This window comes from Tachysurus fulvidraco, chromosome 10 (genome assembly GCF_022655615.1).
Source record: "Tachysurus fulvidraco isolate hzauxx_2018 chromosome 10, HZAU_PFXX_2.0, whole genome shotgun sequence".
NCBI classification, from domain to species: Eukaryota; Metazoa; Chordata; class Actinopteri; order Siluriformes; family Bagridae; genus Tachysurus; species Tachysurus fulvidraco.
The window spans coordinates 9,148,474-9,176,296 of NC_062527.1; the positions used below are offsets into that span (position 1 = coordinate 9,148,474).

The window sequence follows — 27,823 nt, forward strand, 5'->3', positions numbered from 1 at the left end:
GAGGCCTTTGTAATTCAATTAGTCCCAGTGCACAGCTCTCAAGTAAGGAGGCATGAAAGGACTCGTATGTCCATCCACACATGGCCAAGCCTGCTATGACTCCGCTTACTGCATACACTTCCCTTAAACTTCCTCCGTGGCTGTGACATTCAGTTTGAGCAGCTTCCCACAGCTCTGGCTAAGACATGCTAACCAAACTCTGCCAAGAGTTTTTTAAAGAAAAGAGCCTGAAGTCCAGCACTGACCTAAGATCACAGAGAGCTACCGTCCCTCATAACTCTCATCTCTTTTACTGGCCCTTGAAAAAAGAATCTTGTTGCTCCAAGACACCCCTCCCTAGGCTGTGCTGCGTTAATCCACTACAGAGCTCCCTCTGAGTGACCTCGTAATAATTTATCGCAGCTGAGTTTTCTCTCAACTAACACAGAAATCAAACAGTAGCCTGAATACTTTTCATATTTCCCTGGGTGAGGCTTGTTCTACCAGCAGATGACTGATGTTCAAGTAAATAATACTGTCCAGAACAGGGATCTGTACGAGGAAGAGGAACATGACTGAACTGACAACAATCTTGTATGAAGTCAGTGATGTATCTGAATAACATCAACCCAGCACATGCCAGTGTTTTGACCACAGCAATATTAATGAAGCTCCGGGTACAGATTATATCAGCATCCTTCTGGACTCTCTAAACCATTTCCTACAAACCAACACCTTAATTCTGTTACATAAACAACAAGGTTGCCCCAGATAGTCAAATGTACAGATGAAAAACTTGTGGACCTCAGAGATCTCAGTCAGGTGGATTTACATGAAGTTGGCAGTAGATGCATTCATTTCAACAGGTTTCTCAGATTCAAGACAGATGCCCATGCTTCCAGTTATCCCAGTACCTGGTACCCCAACTGCAGGTCAGCAAGGGCAACGACGGTGTCTGCTACAGAGTAAAAGGTCAGGGCAGAGCCTCTGGGGGGATTACAGCTCTGCACACTGAGCCTTCCTCTGGGGAAACTCAACCCTGCCATGTAGGGGTCAGTCACAGCTGGCCCGAAACTCCAACAGCAGATGGTTGAGGTGATTAGGAGTTAGCGCAGTATCATTTTAAACTTACGTACAGAATTTTCTTTCAGGTGCTAAAAGGCAAAATTTTCTTTACTATACTGTATGTGAGTAAAAGCATATCTGATAAGCTGTGGTATATTTTTTTACCCATATACAATAGCTATGAAAAGATCGGTCATAATTAATTTAGGATTCATCAGAATATAAACTGTACATCAGACTTGACATTATTTTGTCTTGTGCATAGATACTAGTTGCAACACCATACAAAACCGCCTGTCACAGTTTATTGAAGTTTCTCCTCACCACTGGATCAATTTTTAGAGATCTAGATATACACGTGAATATCTGTAAAGCTGTGTTTTGACATTGTCTACAGTTAGCCAATAAAAATAATACTGTACCGAATAGAATGCTCGACAAACACAACAATGACAGAACAGTGCCATGTGATACAACACTTAACAGTACCTGCGATTATCGTCCTTTCAACACCATCAATGATACAATAATCCAACAATATAGTCTTTAAACACATCCATATTTTCTCTCATCATATCAATTGCATTGTAAACAAGAAGCGTGGGCTCTTTTATACTAGTCTTTATCGCAACAAAGGGAGCTAATAATTAGGGTCACTGCTATTGGATGCTGCTGTTTAACGTTTAAATAGGATATAAAAGTCAAAGTTTCATTTAGATGATTTAATAATAATTATAAAAAGCATATAAAAAAAAAATATCGTACGCTGTGGGACTTATCATTAAAGCTGTATAAAGAGCTTAAAGTTTGTGTTGTATGTTTTCAACAAAAAATAAAAAATAAATAAAAATCAAACCCTTTACAACATCACAAAAAATCTTTGTACCCGACACTAATATTTCTAGTAATTGCTCAAATTAAAGTGTTTGATCTCCCAACCTTCAGATGTTTGAAGCGGTTTCCTGAAATAGTTTGTCCATTTTAATATATATAATATTAACAAATAATGTAAAGCAAGTACAGTGTGCTATAGTGAAAAGGTTTCACCACACTAATAAAGTATCTGCTATAGCCCTAAACAATATAAAATAACAATTTGTTAATGATTATTATTAATAATTCTATTATTATAACTATGTATTATATATTATCCAAATATCAACAAAAACAATAAAAGATATCGATATTCACCTACATTATAGTAGATTATTATAATATTCAACATATTATATTCACCTACATTATAGAAGAATATCTCATGAACTCTTTAATCCGCTTTCTGAAAATATTGCATTCTCTTTTTCATTAGTAGAACAGCTGGAGGCAGAACATGTCCCACAATCATTTTTGCCATGAAAACCAAAGTTAAACAATCCTGATTTAAGAGATGTAATATAATTCCTCATTTTGATGTTTGTCAGGATTCTGAAAAACGTTGTAAAATGTAACCAGAGCTCTTAAGCAGCACAGACTTTGCACATGCTATGAGATCTATAGATAGTATACATGCTAAATGGCTAGCAACTGCTTGTGGTTCAGCAAGCATCGAATAGTTATCCTAGATGTTTAGAAAAAGTATTTTTGCAGATTTGAATCCAGGTGAATCAGCTCAGACCTCTGGTTACTACTCAATGATTATGCCTGAAAAGAAATTGTTGTCTTGAAGTAAAGAACAAACACAAAAGGAAGGAAATGGATTCCAGATAAGGTCAGAAACAGACTGTAGCAAAAACAAAAATAAAAAATCATACACACGAAAATCATACACATAGCTTATTATTTGTTTGCAACCAAAATGACCCTCTATTAGTCCATTTCATTTGCTCAATAAACATAGGGCCATGCTGGCCTGTGGCTTTCATAGTTTCTTACAATTAATGTCAGGCAGATGGGGAGAAGTTTCCCAGCCTGCACTGGTGATGTGGGTCTGAGCGTCAGTGATGCACAGCACTGTCACTGTTTCATCTCAAGACACATTTAGTCCTTGAATAAGTGGTATTGTGAACTGGAGGTCAGGGCAACACAGGCATTCAATTTTGGCTTGCATGGGAAGACATTTGCTGCACTGACACCACCAATTTCCATCCGGCCTGAGCTTTTCAACTTCTGAACCAAGCCATTCAGTACACTGGTGCTTCTGACTTTGTCTGTCAATACCCTGCAATTCTGCATCTCTAACTTCTAGTTTTAATTGATATACCTTAAAAGATCTGTGCTATTTTGAAAATAACTGACCTTTTCAACACCCTCATACTTACATTTTTCATATAACTATACTAAATAAACACAACTTGTAAATTGTGCAAATTCCACTTTAGCTCCAGCTATATACAGTATATACATAAAATCTCACAATACTTGATCTTTCCACAATAGCCTAGTCAAGTCATTTCAACCATATATAGATGATGCAGTACACAGTAAAATGAAAACGTTTCTCCGGGACCATGGTGCAAAAAAAAAACCCCCACAAAGCTAAATAAAACAGCGCTAAGGAATTAAAGTAAATTGTCCTAGCCATATAAAGTGCCTTGTGTGCAACCTAGTGCAAAGAGTACAAGACAAAAGATAATATATAGATGTTATTAATATATAATACTTGCTAACAAGCTGTATGCAAATTAGTTGTCCATCCATTTTCTATAGTGCTTATCCTACATGGGGCCTCTGGCCACCTGAAGCCTGTCCCATAGAACTCGGGGCACTTTGGATGGTGTGCCGGTCAACACAATGACACACTACCTAAAGCACATGTATTTGGACTGGGGGAGAAAACCAAAGTATCCAGAGGAAACACTCAAGGCAAAGGAAGAACATTACAAACTACAAACACAGAGGAGGTGAATCAAATCTCTACCCATAGAGGTGTGTGACAAAAGTGCTAACCACTTACCACATCAGGAATGTTTATCAAGAGATGAAATTACACCTAAGCAAATTGGTAAGATAATAGTATGCAAAAGTACACTGTGACCACCACCTAATAATTAGCACAACTCCTCCAATAAAAAAAAACAAAAAAAAAAAAAACGAAAACAAAAACAAAAACAAAAAAAAAACCACAACCCACATGCCCACCTACATTCTTGTTTTCTGTAGTCTCACAACTTCACAGATTTGTCAGTATTTGCATTGTGTCTGGCATCTGAAAAATCTGCTGTCTGCTATCTGTAATGCTGTAATCTGCTACATCTCCAGAGCAAAGCCTCAAAAATTGCATTTGACTCGTACACATTAATTTGACCTCAGAAAATTTTTATTTTGTAGCAATAACCTAGGCAAATAACCGTGGTCAGTAATGCCTAGTTTTCCTTCTTAAAATGTCAAGTATATGGTCAGTGATAAAGATTTGACAAGTGAGTGAATGTTGCTTAATGTCAAATAAAAATAAACCTTCTTAAGATTATTGCTTCTGATGCAGTGTGTAAGCCATGTTTAATGTGACTTTACTCTGCAAACAGGGAAGTACCTGATGGTGGAGAAGCTTAGCCAAGTTGATAATGGTTATTGGTTATGGTGGATTTTACAGATTGTAGGCAGGGAATTCTAAACCAAGTCTAAATTAGATTCACAAGCAAAACCTTCTCAGGTCTATTGTGCTGTTAAAGAAAGTCTCAATTGGCAAACAGCAGTGTGGTTTGTTTACATGTATGAAAGAGTTTTGTGCACAAGCTTTCTGTGAGGTAGCTGTTAGAGGCTTTTAACACAAACAATGATACACTTTAGATTATTTTGTTCTGAAAAGCTTCTTGTAAAGAACTTCATTTAGTTTAGAGTAAATTACACTAACACAAAAATATATATATATAAAAATAATCAGTGGAATTCCCCACTGACTAATTATTTGAGGATACTATTAATAGAGGTATTTCCCATTTGAATAGCGAATTCGTCTTTTTTTAAGCAGATGCTTGGGCTGGGCCGCTTGTTCGTTTGTGGGTTGCCCTGTGTTCTTATTCCATGTGTAGAAAAAAGCTCAAAGGCTCAGACCACATATATTGCACACATTAAAAAAAAAAAAAAAAAAAAACACTAAAAAGAGAGTTAGAGAGAAGGTGTGGGTTGAAGGGGATATATTCATTCATGGGAAATGACAGTGATTTCTGTATGAAGCTCCTAAATACTTGCATGTAAACAGAGTTTTTTCTCTACCGTTGTCGGTTCATCTCTCCTGTGGTCCTGTTCCGTCTAAATTTCTGCCATCTACACTATAGTGTTATTTCCTTTTCAGTCCTCTGGTGAATTCAAAAACCGCCTTGCTTCCAGAACGGTTCCTATTCGTCCGTCACAAGGTTTTCATGGATTCAAATATAAATAGGACAGGTTAAGAGGGAGAATCCAACCTTGGCCATCAAAATGCTAACAATGTCGAGGCTGGTCTGTGTGTGTGGTACCTGTCTGACAAATGAATGCACAAGTTTTCAGCTAATCCCAACTGAACAGAGCTGCCATTTGCAGACAAACACACCCGTGACGATGAATAGCTTCTTCTTCAAGGTAAAATGCAAAACAGAAGCTTGAATTTATGCAGCTAGAATGGGTGAGCAGAAATCTGTTGTCTGTCGTCACACCATGTTGAGCTAAAGGCTACGGGAAGCAAGACATGACATACAGAACAAAAGAGAAGACTCTGGGTATAGAATATCCTGTAATATGATATACAGCCATTGTGGATGATACAATTGCAGCTCAATTCAGTCATCGTAGTTGTGTGCTAGGCGCTTTTCCTCTCTCCCTCTCTTTCTCGCTCTCCCCCAGTGGATACTCCACAATCCTTTACTGCAGGGGCGCACAAACACACCCACGCTCAGACACACACATATATGCAAGTACATAGCACATGCTGCATATTTCAAGATCTTTGGAGCGCTGGATAAATAAGAGCAGGATCATGTAAAAGCGCTTTCCTCACAGCCTTTTAGAAGAACGCAAACAGACACATGGCCGCATATAACGTTGCTAATTACTCATGCCATGAGAATGAACATTTGGATTGGGGGAGGAGTAGGGGTCAGGGGGTAACATGAGAGCTCATGCAAAGAGCAGACCTGCATTGCTGACAAAACACGCACGCACACACACGCACAGATGAAAGATCAAATAAACGACATGACCAAAGATCATTTGGTGAATGTGCTCATATTACAGTTTGGCAATCTGTACAAATAGCACACAGCATTTTATAGAGTATAACAATAAACACTAATAAAAATGGTATCCACAGACCCACATATCCCAGTCAAGTACAGCAGAACATTCCAAATAACATTTACAACTTACAGCCTACATTATGTTCATGTTAGTGAGCAACATATCGCTTGTGTCACTTGTTTAGTGGTTGCTGAGATGATGTTGGTTGTGGGTGTACATTTTTCAGCCTTTATTTATTTAGTTCTAATGAGACATGGAAGTATCTGTTTGCCTGTCTGTCTAGCCATATATCCTTCTATACATATATGGGTAGATACATAAAGTCAAGCTTCTAACACTAATTAAATGAGTAAATGAGACGTAATTGCAGACGTAATGGCGTAGAATTCTCCCTTAATCACATCATACTAAATTTGTATAGAGTTAAGGAAAAAATTTCTAAAACATCGTTTGTTGCACTGTTGCTCTGAACACTCTCGAGCTCCATGACATGAACATACATACAAACTGAATGGTCATCTGTCTCCATCACATGCAAGTGTGACTAACTTTATTAAAGGCATTAATTAAATTAAATGATGGACTTAGCTTACTTTTGACCATGTGCCTAATTTACCTTAAAAAAAAACAACAACTTAAAAACATTAAATCTTTACTGACATACTGCAAAGGTCACAGAACTAAATGTTGTCAGTCAACTAAAATAATTAGTTGAGGTGATAAATGTGTGGTCAGACTTTACAGTGGAAGAATGTCCAAGTAGTTTAATGAGACCAAAACAAGCTAAATACTGCTTATTTTAAAAAAGTATAAAAGTTCATGAATCGTATCTCTCTAAATAGAGTTTCTTCTGGGGGTTATTCAGTCTACATTATCTACAAACACAGTGGAATTTTGCACACAATTATATTTTGTCTTTTATTTAAATGCTAGTAAGACTGAACTAAAGCTTTCAGATTGTACCTCAGTGGGTACTCTGTAGCCTTAAGTGCAATTTGCTGTACAGATCTCACTAAACTCTTATCCATCTTGTACAGGTTACTGATTAAATGCGGTTATATTGTAATTAAGATAATTATGTGCTGCTTAATTTGTTAACTGAACCGATGACCTATAATTCTCATTGGTCTTTAAGATTACATGCAGAAGTTTAGCCTTGATTGAATTGATTTGATTTTGTTTGAGTTGACTGGGTAGCTTTGTCATCTCATAGCTCCATGGTGGCCAGTTTGAACCGGAGCACATGGGTTTCATCGGTTATCCTTTGTTTCCTCACCACTTCATTTATGTTGTGTTTACGTTACATTGGGACATTTTGTGCTCACCTTAACCCGGTTATCTCAGACAACCGAGCAATTGAGGGTTGCTCAAAGGACCAGCAGTGGGACTCATACTCACAACCTTCTGACTAGTAGTCCAACACCTTAACCACTAAGCTACCTTTTCTCCATGTCTGAGCAGTTAAAGGTTAAGAGACTTGCTTAGCTGGCAGTACTGGGATTTGAACTCATGATCTTCCAATCAATAGTCCAAAATGTTAACCAGTGAGCCAACACTGCAATTTACCTCTCCAGCTACCACTGCACTTAGATCTATTAAACAATGCTCATTAAATGTAATGCTATATAATGCTTATAAACCACAAAATGCACCATTTAGAGCTCAAGATTTGAATGAAGATGTTTGTGCTAAACTGATCCTAGATATTATTCACTTTCTTGTTTTTTCTCTTAGTCACTTAATCTCCCCTCTCTGGTTGTATCACTGCCATAAATTCACTTGGTGTGTACTACCATAGCCCTCTGGAGTTGCTGACAGTGTATCTAAGATGCAGAAGTGCAGGCAGGGAAAGACGGAGGTTTCTGTAGGTATAGCTGGGTCAGCAGCACACAACCGTGTGCCTCAGCACCACAGCTTACTTAGGAGAAAAGGGCTGTATCCACTTGACACACTGACAAGGACATTATCCAGCTATGTGATGGCTTAACAAAAGAAGCAGAGCAGTGGTATTATTTTCAGGGTTCATGCTAGAGACTAGAGTTGTATCTACTGTTAACTTTATAGTGGCACTCACAATTCATTCTGATATATAATTTTTTTCTTAGCTGCTGCTTATTATTACTATTACCCTCTATTACCCATTTACCCACAGAATATCTCCATTATTTTGAGAGATGAAGAATACTGCCACTATTGCCATCTTACTACAATGCTGACTAAAAAAAATTTCATTTGAAAAGTAATGGCTTGCAAGCAAAAGAAAGCTTCTTGGCATCAAAATCCCTTTACTCTTGGCCACTTTTTGAAAAAGCTGCACATGGTCATGAACCTCATACTCCAAAAGAACCAAGCTGCCAACAAGGGCTACACCACACCAAGCCTCTGCATCAGTTTCTGTCTCAGTGCTGACCTAAAGAGTCAAAGGGAGAACCCTAGCAGTCTGGCACTAGGAAAGCCCCACTTGCTAATTCTCTTAATGAACTTTTAGACTCTTTGGGACATTGCCAAGTGTAAAGTTAACACTTATTGTGAGAGCAGGAAATGAAAAAACCCAATAAACACACAGGCTTTCCACGTGACAAATCCAAACAATCTCTCTCTCTCTTTTCATACTGCTTATCCGAACTACCTTGGGTCATGGGGAGAATGTGTCTCAGGTGTCATCAGGCATCAAGGCAGGATACACCCTGGACGGAGTGCCAACCCATCACCGAGCTCACACACACACTCATTCACACACTACGGACAATTTTCCAGAGATGCCAAATCAACCTACCATGCACGTCTTTGGACCGGGGAGGAAACCCCCGAGGCACGGGGAGAACATGCAAACTCCGCACACACAAGGCAGAGGCGGGAATCGAACCCCGACCCTGGCGGTGTAAGGCCAACGTGCTAACAACCAAGCCAAAGTGCCGCCCTCAAATCCAAACCGGTATATTAAATATAAAAATGTCAGTTTTGATTTCAGTGTACTAAACAGTAAAATAGAAGGATCAATACACATCACATTCAACCTATTTTATAGCAGACATGATACCAAGTGGAAAGTTAGAACTATTAACCACTCTAAGAACCTCTGTGTCAACATTTGTAAGATCAACACATTATAGCACTGTGTCAATACCTGCAGTAAACTGGAAGGAAAAGAAAAGAAAAAAAAACAAAACAGTATGTACACAGATTTAAACAAAACTGCCACATTTTCTGGACGCATAGTTTTGCATAAAAGTTGTCAAGGTTTGCAGCTTGCCAATCACACAAAAAAATCCATTGGGTGCATTTTAAGGCGACTTAATAAGATCCATATGAGCCGCCATCTAATAAGGTCACTTTTAATAAGCCCTTAAATCAAAGCTTAAGTAAGCCATTGCAGGAAAAAAGCCACATAACACGTTTCCTGTAGTTTCTACACAGAGTTAAATAGCCAGCAGTGAGGTACAGGGCTGTGGGCTTGCTGTAGGGCTTTCACTCCATGGGCTTGACTTCATGGAGAACCAACTGTGTACCCTGATCATATCAGGAAGTGCTGATGGTACAGTTTAACTACATTTGAGGCACCAACAAGAAATATGACAACAATTTTGTACAGTGTACAAAAGCAACTCAATATAGCCATAAAATGCACCAAACACTGTCGAAAAGTTTATAAGGATACAGGTTTACTAATCATGTAGCCATTCCTAATTGTTACTATATTGTTGGACAGAATTCATGACTGCTACTTAGTAGAATGAATGAAGCAGAGAATATATTTTAACATATTTTTGCTAACTAGCTATAACATTAACTAGCTAAAATATTCATCTTAGCTAGCTAGGTGTTTACCTTCTCTAGTTAGGAAATAAGTATGTTTTAATTCAGAAATAGGTCATAAGTTGTGTCTGTGAGATACGTTTCATTTATACATTGATCATCTGGAGTATTTTGCTCTGTATTTGACCTTACTTTCTACAGCATGAGGTATTAACATTAGTAACATGACAGACATAATCCAAATCATTGCCCCTATTGTCAGTCTCTAGCATGTGTGTGTGTGTGTGTGTGTGTGTGAGAGAGAGAGAGAGGGAGAATGGACAGGATAATATGAATGCAGTCCTGGTTTTTGTGTGTATAGAGGTATATAGTGGGGAGCAAGCAAGCTGGCTAGCAGGCAATAGTAAGAAAACAGCGGCTCTACAAAAGAAATGCTAAAGCTAAACCTGATACCTCTGTCACGAACTAGCTACATCAAATAAATTCCAATCCAAAAATACTGAAAATATATTATTTTGGTGCTCATGCATTATGCTGACTGTTGGGTTTATACTTGCTAGTTCAGTAACATCCATCAGTTCAACAGAAAGCACATACAGTCTGCAGGAGAAAATGATCTTTTGTTCCCCTTGTACTAGTTTGCTGTTATTTAAGAATCTTCAGATGACTGCATACAGGTTTTTTTTATATTCTGATAAACCATACCATTATCCCAACCAACCTCATTACAATATTTTGATCTATTATTTGATTACAGTACATTTAATTATATTGTACTAAAAATTATAATTTAATTTAAAATAAAAAAAAGTAAAATGTGATTAAAACAATTACAAATGTCCAAAATCGGATTTATAAGATTTCAGGATTGGGCTTTGTGCTTAATACACGATTGCAAGACAGAGCCCACAGACATCAGTCTTCCTCTAATCAGCACATGAAGAGGGAAGAAAAATGGCCAGATGGACCTCCGAATCAGTGATTCAATTCTGTGGTTTCTTTCACTCACTTCATTGCCTCTTAGCATTTATTCACACAACGTTAGCACTAGCTTTCGTGAGTTTCATTACGAAACGCTGCCCTTTTCAAATCTGCTTGAGAGCACACAAGACAGTATCTCATAATCTTTAGCATAAAATCAATGATCCACCGCAGAGAAAAGATAGGACATCTAGATTTCCCAGGCATTTTTTTTTTTTTTTAACAACTCTGGCTGTCGTTGCTCTAAATAAATCCTTTCTAAGGAGGTAATTAATACCACCACCCTACATTCTGATATGCTTGCCCCTACACAAAGGTCTGAGGATGAACCCCGACTTGGCCTTGTGCACTATGCTAGGTCTAATTGGTGTGGTTACTGTATGTGGCAGTAAAAACACCAGAGGCAAGTGTCCTAATTAACATGAAAAAGTCGAATTAACTGGAAAGCCAGGTTAGTGTGTGACACCAACAACCAAACTGTAGTAACTGAAGAGGAAAAATAATCATCATGTTCAAACCATATTTTAAAATTTTCAATACCACCATTTTAACTTTTTAGCCCACAGGCTCCTGGAGTACATCCCGTCTTGCATTTGTTAGCGTGTTTCCTGCACACACTTCAACTCAGGAAGGGCTGTTAATTCACTGATTAGTTTAATCAGGTGTGTTAGAACAGGAAAAACACTAAAGTGTTCAGGATACCAGGACCAAGATTAGAAGATTTAGCAACTAGTGGATAAAATACTTTTGGGAATTAGATACACAAAATTCTGCTACCAATCTGCCATTTCAGATGATCAATCAGCCCAATGCTGAAACTCAAAATCATCCGTTTTAAATCCTTTCTATTTGATAATTTATCAAGGAAGACAGTCCCTAAATTGTTTCTTTTTTTACATACAATGCAAATAATGTCATGTATTTCTTAAATGCAAGTGTGACCTGCTTTACAAACCACATATTTATCATCCTGGATAGGATGCAGAAGAAACACATGACCTGAGCAGAGCCCATTCTTCACCTTCTGACTGGTGACAAATTAATGGAAAAAACCTGTAGACTCTTATGCTGTGGAAGACATTTTAGTGGCACGGTTTCAGTTCATCTGTCCTTGCAAAGTTAAAGCTTTATTCTACAATGAAGCGTTTCTCTTCGAGCAGGAGTGGTCTCTTCCAGGATGACTCTGCCCCTACTCACAATGCACCATTGCCCATGGACTGGTCTGAGGAGAATAAGTCATAAATCAAATTATATGATCTTCACAGTAAGCAGGGAACTAGAAATTATTACCTAAGGGAGATTTTGGAAGGACATTTTAGACAGCATCTCCAGTACTATCATCAGCGTTTGAAATAAATTCCAGGGACTTGTAGACTCTATGCCATACCACACTGAGACCATCCTTGAAGCTACATCTAAATAAACTGTCTTTTTTTTTTACTTTTGTCACCCATCTCTTGTTACTGCATGCACAGTACAGCATGTATAAATAACTTATTTCTCATAAAGTCCTTGCAGAAACCTTGTCCTGCACATCAGCATCCCGGTCAATATCCTTACCAACGATGTCTTGTTTGTCATCATAAACATGACTATAATCACCATCAGCTGCAGAGACTTCATGCACACACTGTATGATTATCATCAAGCTCTTTCATCACCATCACTACCACATTCGGAATAACCTCTGCCCAGTTATGTCGCCGTAAACAGTGGCCGTCTTCATTCTTACAGCTGTATGCTATAAAAAGTCCTCCATAATGAAGCAAACAATGACTTACATGATGGAAACTTTTACCAACACCCAAAATCCCCAAAACTGTAGCCCGGCAACGTTTATAACAAAACTGAAGATATACACGGGCCCTAATCACTCATTAATGTGCTGCCTGGCCTCTTCAGAACTCTTGTTGCTCTTCCTTTTATTATGCTCACTCCTGAGCTTGAAAGTCCCTTGGAAAAGCTTGGTCTTTGTGGGAAGACAGGAAATGAGAAGAGTGCTGGAAAATGTGGACGAGGCGTGAATAATTTCAACAATAAGACCCTCACTGTGAATCCCCCACCCCCACCCTAGAGATCCAGGGAACAAGCGATATTACTGTTCAGTGAAATCCACCGTTTTTCCTAAAACATGCATAGCTCATCTGGAAATGTACTGGGTGGGGATCAGTGGAGGTGTGCACTTTTTCTAGAAGAAATAAATCACATACAAAACACGTTATTTATACATTGTTTGCCTTCTGTGAAACAAATCTGTCACTAATGCGTCCCATACCCAAGACCATTAAAAAAAAGGTTCAGAGAATCAACCGTTCATTAAGGGCACTCAAGTGAAAAGGCGTTATGAACACTGATGTATACACAGAAACAGCAGCTCTAGAGGCTAAAGACAGCATGGTGTCTTCCTTCAATCTGCCCATCAGCTTATAAAAACCCTCTGGCATGGATTTGCAATGAAATGTTTACACACAAATCATTATAAAATGTACTTCGTAGTATTTAGCATTGCATATAACAATGCCTGGTAAGCTTTTGCATAAATTCTGATGATGTCTCATAAAGCCACATAATAACGTAATTAACGTCTTTGGTTATTTTTAATTCAAATGAGGCAGCACTAGGGTTTATGGGCACATTTTAAAAAGCATTGCTACTATATTACAAAGCAGAGAAAGTGGCCTGATCAAACCTTGTAGAAGTAAATGATACTAGAGAACTCTTTCATAGCAGTTATGCAGTCACCGTAATATTGACAAAGTTAAGATACAAAAGAAGAAAAGCTGACCCTGATGTAGGGGGAAAAAAGGAGGAAATTCCAGACCTGGAATGGGCCTACTGTAGTCCTCAGGTCTGGCCTGCCATCACACAGAGAGCACAAAGACCCAACCAGACTGCTGGTGTACTGGGCGTGTGGCAGTTCAGCAATTTGGCAAACACACCCACACAACTGCACATTAACAAACATTTCAGCACAATCATGCTTGGCTTGCTCTCTGTCTTTCTGATGACTCTGGAGCTCTTCGTCTTCTCACAGCACCGAATAAACATTTCCTGAGTGGCACAGAGGATGGGACTCATTTGTCAACATTGCTAAGAAAAGGTTCTAAATTGTTTCCTAGGCATAAAATATGGATTTCTTAAAACTGGCAAACAAACGTGTGTGCACACATCATACGCAGTGTAAATGACCAGGCTTAATAAATGCAACGCATTCATAGTCACGTCAATTCGTTGTTAATTGTATGGATGAAGAAATGGCTACCTAAAAAACTACGACCTGGTTATTGGCAACAGGAAGGACACTTATTTTTCTTTAATAATTTCATATTGATCAGTAAAGTATAGAGGGAGTAAACTGAACAGTTTAAATATTTTATATGTTTATATCCTCTTGCACAACAAATTTAAAATAATGCCATGTGTCAGGTACATACTGTACAGTAGTCACAAAATGGGAACTCTTTAGTTTTCATGGCATTTTGATTCTAGAAATCCACTCATTCCATTTAAAACCTGATTCAATGCTGTATGTTTTGCATTAGCATAGCAGTTCTATTTGATCTATTGGGCCAGTAGAAAAAGAAGCCTTTAAATTTTTCACATATACATTCCAGCACAGTGACGTTCTTTCTTTGCATATCCCAACCTTTTGGAGCGCAGGTTCAGCCATGAAACAGCACCCCTGGAGCAGATCCCGATCCTCCGATCATTAACCCAGAATCAACTATTTGAGCCACCACTGCCCCATAAAAATGGTGACAAACACAACAGGCACATTTTATACCCTTATGAGTTATTTTATTGTCTCTCTTAAAGGTGAATTATCCAGCCAAGCCAAACCCTTGTTCAAAGCACCTTGAATTTCATAGATGTTGCATCTCATTTACCTCAACAAGATGGTGTTTCCAATCGGGCGCAAAATGCTTTTCATTTTATTAGCATTGGCTGCAAGTGTGGATATTTGGATAAAAATAAATTAGGATAAAAAAAAAAAATTAGTAATTCAGACTGGTCGATTAAAAATATATATATATATATATATATAAAAAGCACTCCAAATGGGCCAACATTTTCCATAGTCTCATCACGTCTTTAATTTAATTGAAAAATAAGATCAGATTACTAGCAAATCAGCTCCAATACAGATCATTCTTGCTTAGGTTGTTTATTGACCATGCGTACGCAAAGCACCAAACATTTATTTTAATAAATCCTATATTTTGCATGGACGGTACACGTTTCTGTGAACAAGCACCATTAATAAATGAGAGCCCAGGCCTCATTTGGCTTGGGCCACAGAACAAGAACAGAAATAGGAAAATCACTCTCATTGGCTTGTAGGAGAACTAATGGCTAATACATCATAAGTTATCATATCATTCGCAGCAATTTAAAGGCTACAATTGTGTTTGGAAAGGAAATAGCCAGTCTTTATAACAGATGAACTGCAGGAGTGTCACCTTCCTTTTCCAGAATGACCGGACATAAGGTCTCTTAGTTTCTCATTCATCATAACTGTACATCTTTGTACAAAAGAATACAGAAAAAGCATGTAATGTTCCATTGTGAGGAAACGTTAGTCAAATACAGCATGGCTGCTCTTATGTAAAGGGTAAGAAGTCTAAAAGATGTCTGATGTAGTTCATGTAGCATTCCAGTGAAGACAAGAATGCACCAAGCCAAGTGAAACAAGGGCTCAACCACTGCCTTAGGTCCATATAAATATCAGTCATAAATAATAGCTTAAATTAAACTGCATAATAGAGTAAATTAATTGAATTCAGATTATCAAATGAATCATGCTATGAATAATGAAGTAATTGACCTTTGTATTTTCCCACTAAAATGCTCACTCCTTAAGTGTTGCCTCCATTATCGCAGGAGGTTATGAGTTTGAATCCTGACGAATCTACAGCCACCTCCATCATGCTGGAGACCAAAAGAGCACAATTACCTCTGCTCTCTAGGTAGGAAGGTTGTTATTAATCACCAGTCAACTAGAACAATGCTAGCTAATTATGGAAAGAATAAAGCAGTTACAGATCTCCTTCTAGCGTGTACAGCCATCCTGTGGAACAGCAGGTCACAAAGATGACTTTTACCTGTATCAGAATGATATGCATTGTAAAGTAGGAGAGAAATAGATGTGTGTATATATAGCAGTTCCAACGAAAAGGAGTAATTGGTCATTATTATTAAACAAATATAATAAAATAAAGATTTACAGGATTACATACAGAGTAAATATCTCATGTTGTTAAACGAAATACATCCAAACCATCTACACAATTATCCACACGGAAATTTACCATAAAATCTCAGTAGACGGTATCAGTCCCCCTATGAAAATGAAAGAAGATAAAAAACATACCCGAGAAATCTCTTGTTTACTACATGATGATCTCACACAAAAAGACTTCCAGTATGATCATGCCAGAAATCACACGCAAGAAATATTCCACTCATGCAAGAAAAGATTAGTGTTTCGAGTACTGTTTGCCTTTGCTCTACACTGTAATGATTTACAGTTGCACCATCCAGGGTCACCCAGAAGATAATGGGTTCCCAATTTGAGTCTGGTTCCTCTCAAAGTTTATTCTGTGTTCTCTCAGTCAGTCTTTTTTTAGTCACCTGTATTTTGAATATTAAGCATATGGTAGTGCATATGCTTAAATATTAAGCATATGGTAAAACTATTAAAAAAAAATAATTACATCTAAAATGGGTAAGTGGTTTTATTTATGGACAATTGTTTATATTTGTAGGTACTTTAGGCCATCCCAATCCTTTTGGACACTGTACACTTGGGATAGTTAGGTGGAAAGGAACAAGGCCCATCAATGTCTTCAGTGCAATTGTGATTCAATTCACATGCAGTAGAGGGCTCAGCCTTCCAAACTGCCCGGCTAAAAGGAGAAAGTCCTACAGGACACAGCTACGAAAACAATACTGACAGCAAGCAAGATGAGGTAAAAGATTGTGCCGCGTGATTGACATTGCGAGTGTGCAACTCTGCAATTTAAAAAAGAATAATAAAATGTAAGTACATCTTGTATCCCAGTGCATGCAGTTAGTCTTGTAAATCAAGACATGGGGGAAATGCTTTCATAGAGACTACATATAAAAAAAAGAATTTCACATTCCAATCATTGAATGTTTACTAGACTGCCTTGCATGAACATAACTTATTCTATCTAAAGCCTTAATACCACGCCATAATCCTGTCATTTTCATAATAGCCTCTTTAAGGGATGTTTGTGACCAAGCCAAATCGATAGACCAGTCATTTACCAAGCCTGATTTTAGGGGGTTAAAATAAGGGGTATGCTGAAATTTCTTACAATAAACCTTATCAGATTGCTTCATCCCAGCTTTATCAAGGCTCCAAGCAGACAGCAAGTGTCCAGTAAGTGTATATTAGTCCTGTGTGTTTTGACTTTCATTTTTCATTCAATCTCAGAAATTTAATCCTTTAAAAAGCTCTTAGAAAACTGAAAACAAGAACAACTGGTGCCCCAAATCAGCCTCCTCCAAATATCAGCTGCCCACTGATTTACTGAATTTTAAGTAAATTACCCGTGTGATTTTTTTATCACCATGAGCTGCAATGTTGGTCTTGGAGCTTTTGAGTACAAGTACAAATGCACCAAAAAAAAAAAAAAAAATCAAATAAATGTCAGATTCAATAGAAGAAAGGAAATTCATCTCTAAATTGTTCTAAGGATTTTGAAATATCTGTCCATCTTTCTTTCCAGTCTGCTCCTAATCCATTTTGTTCATTTTTAAGGTTTTTCCTCTGATTAAACCATAAGTAGGGTCATTAATGGACTATTAGACAGCATTTTAACATACTAATTAAGTTACAAATAAAACACTACTTGAATCTATCTGAGGTCTTACATCATTGAACTTTAAGAAGTTCATGAGAGTAAACCAAAAACTAACTATGTAATCATTCATGACTTCATCAGGCTTTGGACAGCTGTGGTAGAGAACCTCATGATTTCATGCAAGCGAGAGTGAGAGAGTAACGACGCGCTGCATTGGCCCTGAGCCAACAATGATATCTGCACAGCAATGGAAAGACTCCAAAATATTACATCTCTCTTATTGAATACTCTTTCAAAATAGAGCATTTTTTGTCTTGCATTACAATCAGGAAAAAAAATGCTGTTATGTTCTCCTCTCTGCTCTTATGTGGTGTACAATGTCACTGGAATGATGAGATTTTATCAGCACCTTTGTAGAGGCAAGAGCCATATCCCAGCCTGAGATACAGTACTTGCTGTGCAGAGAACTAATAATAACCATGTATAAGGAAGCGAGAGAGCTGGTGTTAGCAAAAGTTGCAAGACTAAGAGCAAGGGAACGTGGCCACCACAAATTGACTAACGATAACCTACGCAATTTCATACATAGATTAATAAAGGTTTCCCTACTTTGGTTGAGTGCGATTGCATCCTTATTAATGTCTTCCACTCATTTACCACAAACTCATAAAGCAGCATGCCTAAGAAAAGAGGGGTTTCTTATTGCACCATGCTGTCTTAGTTCTTATAATAAATAAATAACCCTTCTCACATGATCCCAATTACGCTCCTTGATCACAACTCTCTTCACTTCCACAAATTCATATTCCTTACATCTATCAGCCTGTGACACAATGAGCCAGGCACAAAGTACACTAAGCCTATGATTGTCTTTAGTCTTTTTCAGGAGGGAGGAAAACAGTGGACAGCATTTAGATCACAGGCTTGACCTCATATAACTGCCAGAAAGTCCATTGCACAGCAGTATTAAACATCCGTCTCTTCCTGTCATACAGCATGACTGGCTTCCCGCCCACTGCCTACATTACCTACTACACCCCATACAGCACTAATATGCAGGATATTGAAGATATAAAGCATAGTGGCAAGAACTCCAGTGTTAAATTATATTAATTCACACTAAGCTACCCTTTTTAAAAATGTACATTGTGGATAGTAATTCCACATTGTGGATAAATGCATTCAATCTGCTTAGTGATAAGAAACTGAATGTATTATAGGAATGAGGTACAACAGGAATCTGGTTGGAGGCCAATACATGGATACGACTTTGTTAAATCATTGAACCAGTTCCCCCCCACACACACACACACACCCCCACACCATTTTCAATGCAATACCATTTTGCCAACACTCACTTTTGATGTGATCTAATACTGAACAGGTTCTGTACCAGCGGTCCTGCACATTTTAGTCTTCTCTCTGTTAACACACCCACTTAAACACAGGAAGGGCTGTTTAATAGAGGATTGTTAATAGAGAAGCAGCGTTGTTACAGCAGGGAAAACTCTAGGACTACGACTGGGAACCTGTACAATATATTCACCCTCATATCAGCTAAGCCAACAATCTACAATCTTCTACTATGCAAATCATCCCAGATAGGGCAGTGGCTTGCTTCAAGTCTGCCAAAAAAAAAAATCACACGTGTTCAAAATGAGGAATGTCTTGGAAAATGTCAAACCCCACACGAAACAGATGCAGCATCGTAGGTCAGCATCAGTCCTGATATTCCTACACAGCACCAGAAAGCGCCATATATACAATCCCTATAACAAATGACGAGTCATCCGAACCTGCTTACATTTACATCCTATAAAACCATGTCGGTGTGGGGCGAAACAGAACCCGAAAGAAAAGATCAACAAGGACATGCCTCGAAATGTTTTAGCATCCTCCTGCTTTCATGGCAATAAAAGGTATAGCCACGCTGACCCTTTCCAAAAAAAAAAAGAAAAAAAGACTGGACAACCCTGAACGAAAAAAAAAGATGACTTTAGGCCTCATCCTGGATTTCGAGTGTTAACATTAAGGTGACTGACTCTGCTTACAGAGGGGTGTGGCACTTTTTCAGCTACATGAGGTACTACAAGAGCTGCACGTCTTCTTCAAGGACAACTTGAATGAATCTACTTTCTTTCTTAGATGATTCTTATTATTAAGGTGACAATGTTCTGCCCGAATGGGTATTTAATTACCTAGACAAGTACATAGTATTCTCTCTTCTTACTAATCAGACAGTGTACTGTTATACAGTATGTGCATATCCTGCATGAGATGAGCACCAGGGTTGGTTTTGTGTGTGTGTGTGTGTGTGTGTGTGTGTGTGTGTGTGTGTGTGTGTGTCATTCGATATTGCAGTAAAGCAGCTGGGAAGTCATGGAGAGAAACACAGGCAGAATTCGGGATCACATCAGATTTAGTTGTGATTAAACTATGATGAAACATCTTATTCTTTTTTCCAGCTCTCCACGATGAACGCTAGCTGATTTAAATCCACCAATATCTTGAACGCACAGTCGATCGACCACGAAACTCTGGATCATTTCACAAATCAGCCTCAATCTTCCCGACCTCCATCAGTTTCTCTGCATTTCCACACGAGAAAACGGATTAAACTGTAAAATCATATCCGCCGAGGTGTTACACAGTTTCAAGAGTGGCCTCGATAGAAAAGATAAATGCTGGGAAACGTGTCAATGTTGCATCGATCGGATACAAGATAGCGTTAATATGGCGTCGTCAAATTTCGCCCTTTAGCTGTGACCCCCATCGAGTGGGGGGAAAAAACGCCACGGCGGTTCAAGTCGTTCAAACCGAGTTCATCTCATTTCCCCGACATGAACAAGCGGTGTCATGTAGGAGAAACCCGTATCCAGCGTTAAAGCCGGACGTCTGGGTGCTTGATTTGGATGTTGACTTATCATTAAACACATATGAAGCCTTGGAAATGTTGGCGAAGCCTCAAACGCACCAGGTTCAATCAGAAAAACATGCATTAACCGGCACGCGCTGTTCGGGGCGCACAAAAGGATACTTCCATCTTGTATGCACGTCCAGATTCGTTTCTCACTCACACACACACACACACACACTCCACCGAGCCAGAAGTAATGAACCACATTTCGTATTTAGACTAAACACGCTTGCTGAGATCTGACGCCCATTCATACTCCACCACCATCACACGCTGGGTCACTACTGATCACACTGCATGCAAAACACTACATCTAGCATTTTCGTTTCCTGTTAAAAATATAAACAGCGTTGCATTAAAGAAAGACTCAGATGAAGAATATTCCTACCTGAAATCCAGCAGCGTGGTGCATGAGAGAGGAGCTGGTGTAGAGAGGCAGCAGGCTGTGGGCTACTCCAGTCTCTGTACACTAGAGCTCCGCCCTGCTTATTAAGCTCCCTCATCCAAATCAAACACTACTAATAGAAGGCGAGAGAAACAGGCAGTCGATCACCAGGCAAATCACATCTCATTCACCACCGAACTCACTCAGTGTACTTTATTTATATGTGCATTGTGTGGATTTCATTAACGTGGGTTTAAGTGGGTTTAAGCTTGCACATGCACAGCCTTATTTCACTCTTAAAGGTATATGAACTGTGCATTTCCTTGTGAAATGGGATATCTGGGGAATGACAACTGAAATACCTTGCTTTACACTGTTTTAAAATTTCCTTTTGTGACAAAAAAGACTTCCCATAGAGAATTCACACACTACAAACAAATTACTGTAGAGATGCCAGAGATGCACAAGACTTTGGGCCGATGGAGGAAACCATACTACACAGAGGAAATCCCCATGCATGGGGAGAACATGCAAACTCTGTTAACGTAGTGCAGAAATTGACCCCCAACCCCCATTAGTGCCAGGTACACTGATTTTCACTGGAACAAGTCCCTTTAACCTTCTCTTCTCTAGGGCTGCTGTTTTAAAATATCTTATATACAAGCTGATCAATCAGATCATGCTATTTAGCAATGTTCACAATTCCAGACGTTCCCAAGAACTAGTATGGAAATCTAGGACAGCAATATTTCATAAGGATCAGTTACGTACCTCACATGAAATTTAATGGTATGTAAATCTTTTCAAGTAAATTGTACATTTTAAAGGTAAGAAAGGTACAGTTTACTACCTTCTATACTGAGGTTAGATTGCTGTCATACAAAACAAGCAAAACTTCCTCCTGCTGTTTGGCTTGAGATATATACTAATTCCTTCATAGGCAAGTAAAATCTTAAAACAAAAGTATAATGACATCTGTCTGGATGATTGGATGTGACTAGCTGTGCCTCTTTTTCTTTTCTTTTCATTACTGATATATAGAAACATCAAACATTTTCTAGCAGTTACAGTCTGCCTACGCTACAGAGCATAAAAGCTCTCTCCAGTTTTCCTCTCTTATCCAACAACAAATTTCTGAGAAACATGAGCTTTTTTTCTGTCAACCTTGGCAGGTTTAAATGCAAAGACAGTCTCGCTTCTTGTGTAACTGTAACTGAGAGCAAGATAGTAGATATAATAGTAGATATCATGCCTGTGTACATCATGAATATGCACGGCTCGATAATGAGCCATAAAAACAACAACAAATACATGTGTAGACACTCTGGAGTCTATTATTTGCTAAAGGAAAAATGTAATTCAGCACCATTTGCATGTATCACTGAGTAGTACATTATAAATGCAAGGCACCTCATGGACCTGGCTTTGTATTCATTCATATTTAGCAAGTGAAATTATTTCTCATGCCCTCAAGTAAGTGTGTATTGTTGTAGAAACATCTTATTGATGACACAGTGTCCTTGTCGGTCAATAAGCTGTAACCACATTTTTCCACTCCAGCAATCAATGACTGAAGAAAAATAGATAGTTGAAATTATTGGAGTAATAGCCATCTGTATGATGTATTGGGTCAATGTGATGCTAAATATGGTTAACTTGCTTTACAACAATAATATGAAATGTACAGGTTTATGTAACCTATATTTCAGCACTATAATAATAAAAAAAATCTTATTGCTTTATCCTTTTAGGATATTAAATTTTACACTCTGATCATTATGCTTTTGGAAAAGGATTCTTTAATGTTTCGTCTATATTTGAACATTTTTAGTTTCTTAGTGCTAATAGCTTTCTAGCTTTAATAGCTAATAACTACTTTCTGCTAGTGAAATTTCACACAGACCAAATGACTAACAACAAATGTAAAAGTAACTTACAAATACTTATCAGAGGGGCACCACAGCACTACAGTTAGTACGTCCTAGCTAAATTCTTCTATGTATATAAAGACTGTCTTTATATACATGTATATCTTTATACACACACACACACACACACACACACACACACACACACACACACACACACACACACACACACACACACACACACATACACCTGATAGACTTTTTTTAGACTGACAGTGTTCTTAGACCGTGACCCTGTGAACCGATATCAGGATGTATTCAAGGATAAAGTCTTCATTGCACTTCTGTGTGCATTTCCGATAAGGGTGACTGCCAAATGCCATAAATGTAAACCTAAACAGAACAGAAGTACTAATCAAACTGGTCTTTCTCATCATCTTTCTCGATTTTGCTGCCAAAAACCTCAACAAAGACAGGGCTAAGGAGATAGTGCCACATACAGTATGTATGTAAAGTATACTACTGTGGCATATAGGCCTTATTTACCTGCAAGATAAGATTAAAAACTACATTCAGAGTAGTGACTCTGAAAAGGTTTGTGTCCCCATCTGTTTACTTTGCATGTATAACAGTCTACTGCCATCTAGTGCTCATGTTGAAAAAGACCACATAAACACACAGGCCTTTATTTACATTTCATTAGATAGATGGCAGTATCAACTGTATTTTTAAATCTGGGGAAGAGCAAGGGCTAGTTTAGAGGTCAAGATAAAAGATAGATGTTTTCTAACTGCATTGGTTCTATTTCGAAAGAGTATTAACAATTTTGGGGCACCACTGTAGTGCAGTCAGTAATGTTGCCACATGCTCCAGTATCCCCAATTCATCCACTAATCCAGAGAAACTCTGACCAGGATAAACAGCATCATCCTGCTGAAAAATCCAGTTTATACTGACCAGCTACCAGCTGCTCGATAATGTTGTATGTTATATTGTATTGTCTATAATATAGTATTAGTGGTAATTAATCTATATTGTAGACAAGCCATTTAAAAATGAGAGAAAGAAAAAATTTAACTATATGATAGAAAATGTGAAACATTTATTGATCAGTTTAAGTAACTTGCCAGATGGTGAAAGATGGTCTACTAGTGTGGCAGCTTGTAGCTCACCTGGATTTATCATTATTCTGCATATAAAAGCTCCTTTATCCTCAGCAGCCCTTAATGCCTCACATGCTATAAAACCTAGAACAATAAAATAAAATAAAAATCTGATAGCAGCCATTCTGCTGATAAAAAAAAATCCACAAGTGTCTTCAATAACAAAAACATTTCTAAGAACAAGTTGAAAAAGATATTTTTTCCATTATTTTCATGTTTTTTTTTTTTTATCTCTATAGACCAGCTGTCTAATGATGTAGTTTCCCATAGAGTTGCTGAGATACTGCACTTGAACTCTGAACCAAAGCTGAAAAATGAAATGAATTGATGAGATGTGAATCCCATAAATGAAACAACAATACATTAAAGTCTCTTATTGCACCTTTAAAGGGGCATTAGTAAAATATTTAAAGACCAATATAAACTGCAATATCCTTTAAATGTAATGGTTAATTTTATTTCAATCTCTGTTACATTTAGTGCATTAACATGCTAAATTAAACTGTGATGTATAGTACAAAGGGACAGTATTTTTTCTACCACAAGAGGGCATACCTGAGAGTGGGATTGTGGCTGCACTTTCACATCATGTTCACAGAATTCCCAGAATGTTCTAGTATCCTGAATAATCAATATTGGTTTATTAAAAGGCCAAATGTTTTTATGGAGCTTTATCACTTCTCCTTATCACTAATTCTCATGACTACAATGCTTGAAAGCACTGCTATGTAACCACTTACAATGTACCATGCCATGAACTGAATAGAACAGAACACTTACAGAATACACTGTTTTATCTTTTGCTAGTTGTTATCTGCTGTGTTTGCACACTTTTATATACTTATCTTTTTGCCAATTTCTTTGTCTCTGAATACTCTGTTTGAAATAAATAAGTCCATGAATACAATATGATGTAGATCATGAGAAATGTAATAATAACTGTAATAATTTGAATTATGTAATATATGCCGTATTTATCTGTAATACAGGATTAGGATGGACTAAACATATTGTGCCTTATGTACTAATTAGGTAAGTATATAAGGTCAGTTAACCACTATCCAATCAGTTACATTTTCTTGTCTGACAAGCAGCCTTATGTTCTCTTTAAAGAATGGAAAATTAAACATACTAACACACAGGTGGATTTTATCAGACTGTTTCATTACCCTCTACAGCAATTTGCTTATCATGCTAGCTTTACTTTTCCAAGCTTGGAGTTTAGAGTATAATATGTGTGTTCCTATGGGAACTGTAGCCAGTGTCAGCAGGCGAAGTGTGCATGAGCTGCTGGAAGTGTGCACGTGGAGCCCGAAACTCCACCCACTGTCCAGTGCTGCAGTATAAGTAGCCAAGAGCGTTTTATGCATCACAGAAATGCCACTCTGAGACGAGACAGAAAGTCTGCTGGCCAGAAATCTACATCTGTCACCAGGAAGCCTCACTTCAATGTGGCAAGCAAGATTCTGAACAAATCTACTGAGCTACAGCACATGACTTCTATGGTAAGCAAAATTTATATCATTTGTGATCTCTTACATTTGCCTTTTTGTTTATTAACAATTGAGAAACTGACCCTTTATTTCAGTTCCAACTATTAAATCTACAATCTTTCACTTGTTTTTTAAAGGTTTTTAAAGTTGATCCTATGTGGGTGGTGGAGAAGATCCGTATATCAGTAGAGAAATCCAATCTGCTCCTTCTTTCCACGGAATATAGCCTTAAAATTGGAAGTATGTTTGGAGAAAAAGCTCCTGCTGAGAAAGCCAAGAAAACCAGCCTGTGTCCCAACATCATCACTCCAGACACCATTCCCGAGTTCTGCATCCCACCTAAAATCTCAAGTCCACTGGAGGTCAAGGGTGTAGAGCAAGGAAAGCCAACTCCATGCATCACCATTTCTTGCAGTCAAAGTTACAGCCCAAAGAAAGAGATTTCCTTCCGAGAAACGATCAATAGTCACATAATCCAGGTCGAGAGCGTGGATGATGGACCATACAACAAATGCTGTAGCGATGAGGACAACACCAATGCGGACCCCCAGAGCCAGGCTGCTCTCTCTCTGCCCCACCTGGCCAAAGCCCAGACATGCTATGGCTTCTGCACACTGCTTGAGAGCCCCCACACCAGAAGGAAGGAATCTCTGTTTCACAATGATCCCAATTCCTGTGGGATGCCATTGCTTCTACCCAGGAGCGGGTCTAATGCCTGCACCAGATCTTCTTCAGCTCCTGTTTTCCCAGTCTCTACATCACCTTCCTCCTTCAGTCTGAACAACTTTACCTCCAGACTGTCACGGAGGGGTTTTGGTCTGCACAGGCAGGGTACACAAGACAGTGACACCACCTCATCAGCCGAATCTTCTCCATTCAGCTCTCCTCTCCTGGCAAGATCACCACCCAAACACTCCCTCTTCAAAACACTCAGCCACGAGAAGCTACTCTACCGCAATATCCGGAAGACTGCTGTTTCCAGGAACAACTCCCTGTCAACGGATGAAGCCAGCTCCACAGATAACAGCCCTAACGTCATGAGGAGATCATCTGAGGTACTCATAGAGCCTCTTTCATCCAGCTTTGGCCTTGCACCTCCTGCCATCTTCCCCTTGGACTTGGTTCTGCACAGAGAACGTGTCATGAAGGAAAGCATGGTGCCGATAGGAAGGGATGGAACCCTACGCCTTTCAGCAGAGTACTGCCCTGAGAACCAGAGACTCAGGGTGCGACTCATCAGCGCTGAGGGGCTGTACTCTCTCTCTGTGGACCCTAAGAGCATCAACTGCAGTATCAGTCTTTCCCTAATGCCTGGGAAATTCCAGAAACAGCGCAGCACTGTCATCAGGAAGAGCCGTAATCCAATCTTCAATGAGGACTTTTTCTTTGATGGCATAAGTGAAGAGGACCTCAGCCATTGGTCACTGAGGTTTAAAGTAGTCAACAAAATGTCCACCATGAAAAGAGACTATATTTTGGGCAGTTGTGATATTGCTCTGACTTGTATTGTCAGCTTATAAAAAGAAAAGTGAACTTACTTTCTATATTTATTTGATTTGTTAACATTCCTTATTTATATACAGTTTTATAATGCTAAAGATTTCCATTTCTATTAAAATATTGAAAAGCAAATTCCTTGTTTCTCTCTCTCTCTCTCTCTCACTCTCAGGAGCTCAACAGGAAAAGGGGTTCACGGAAAAAAGTGATCATTTATTCACAACTAAACCAATGTCCATGGACTATGAATAGAAACACTGCAATCTTTAAAGCTTCTTTACAGCCTTAATCGCTTGCTTTGTTCCCATTTCTGCAACAACAAAAAAAAAAGACGTCCTTGATCAGACTACTTAGTTAATTAGCATAATCATAGAAACATGCACTCATGATAAAAAATAAACAGAAACACCCAATTAAACTAATTTAACATATACACATTTGTTTGGCCACCTGCGATATCACTTCTGCACCGGTTCAGTGGTTCTGTCACTGCAGCCATTAAAGAGGTAGAGGACACTGGGGAAAGAAAAAACCCACAAAGGATTCAAAATGCCCATTGTTATTGTTTTATCTTAATAATGAATTAACCAGTTACATCGTGAAATAAAAGAGATGAATTGTTTCATTAATAAGACTAGTATGACAAATATGTCATTTTCAGAGCCTTAATCCTGACTGACTTTGTTTCTGACCGACTTTGTCTCTATGGAGAAAGACATGTAAAATATAATCATTCAA

At 38.3% G+C, this 27,823-nt stretch overlaps 2 protein-coding genes across 3 annotated transcripts in view; one reads left to right on the forward strand and one right to left on the reverse strand.

The window, feature by feature from the left end:
- The window catches only part of tln2b (talin 2b), a 112,628-nt gene extending 91,452 nt beyond the window's left edge, over positions 1-21,176 (reverse strand). For both annotated transcript variants that reach the window (XM_047819587.1, XM_047819586.1), the window contains exon 1: positions 21,068-21,176. The gene's annotated coding sequence lies outside the window, so the exon portion shown is untranslated. The remainder of the gene's footprint in view (positions 1-21,067) is intronic.
- A 3,402-nt stretch (positions 21,177-24,578) lies between these two features.
- On the forward strand, positions 24,579-27,214 carry c2cd4a (C2 calcium dependent domain containing 4A). Its single transcript, XM_027173041.2, has 2 exons — positions 24,579-25,600; positions 25,726-27,214. Exons 1-2 carry the CDS (start codon positions 25,460-25,462, stop codon positions 27,106-27,108), a joined length of 1,524 nt encoding a protein of 507 aa, XP_027028842.1. The 5' UTR covers positions 24,579-25,459; the 3' UTR covers positions 27,109-27,214.
- The last annotated feature ends 609 nt before the right edge of the window (positions 27,215-27,823 follow it).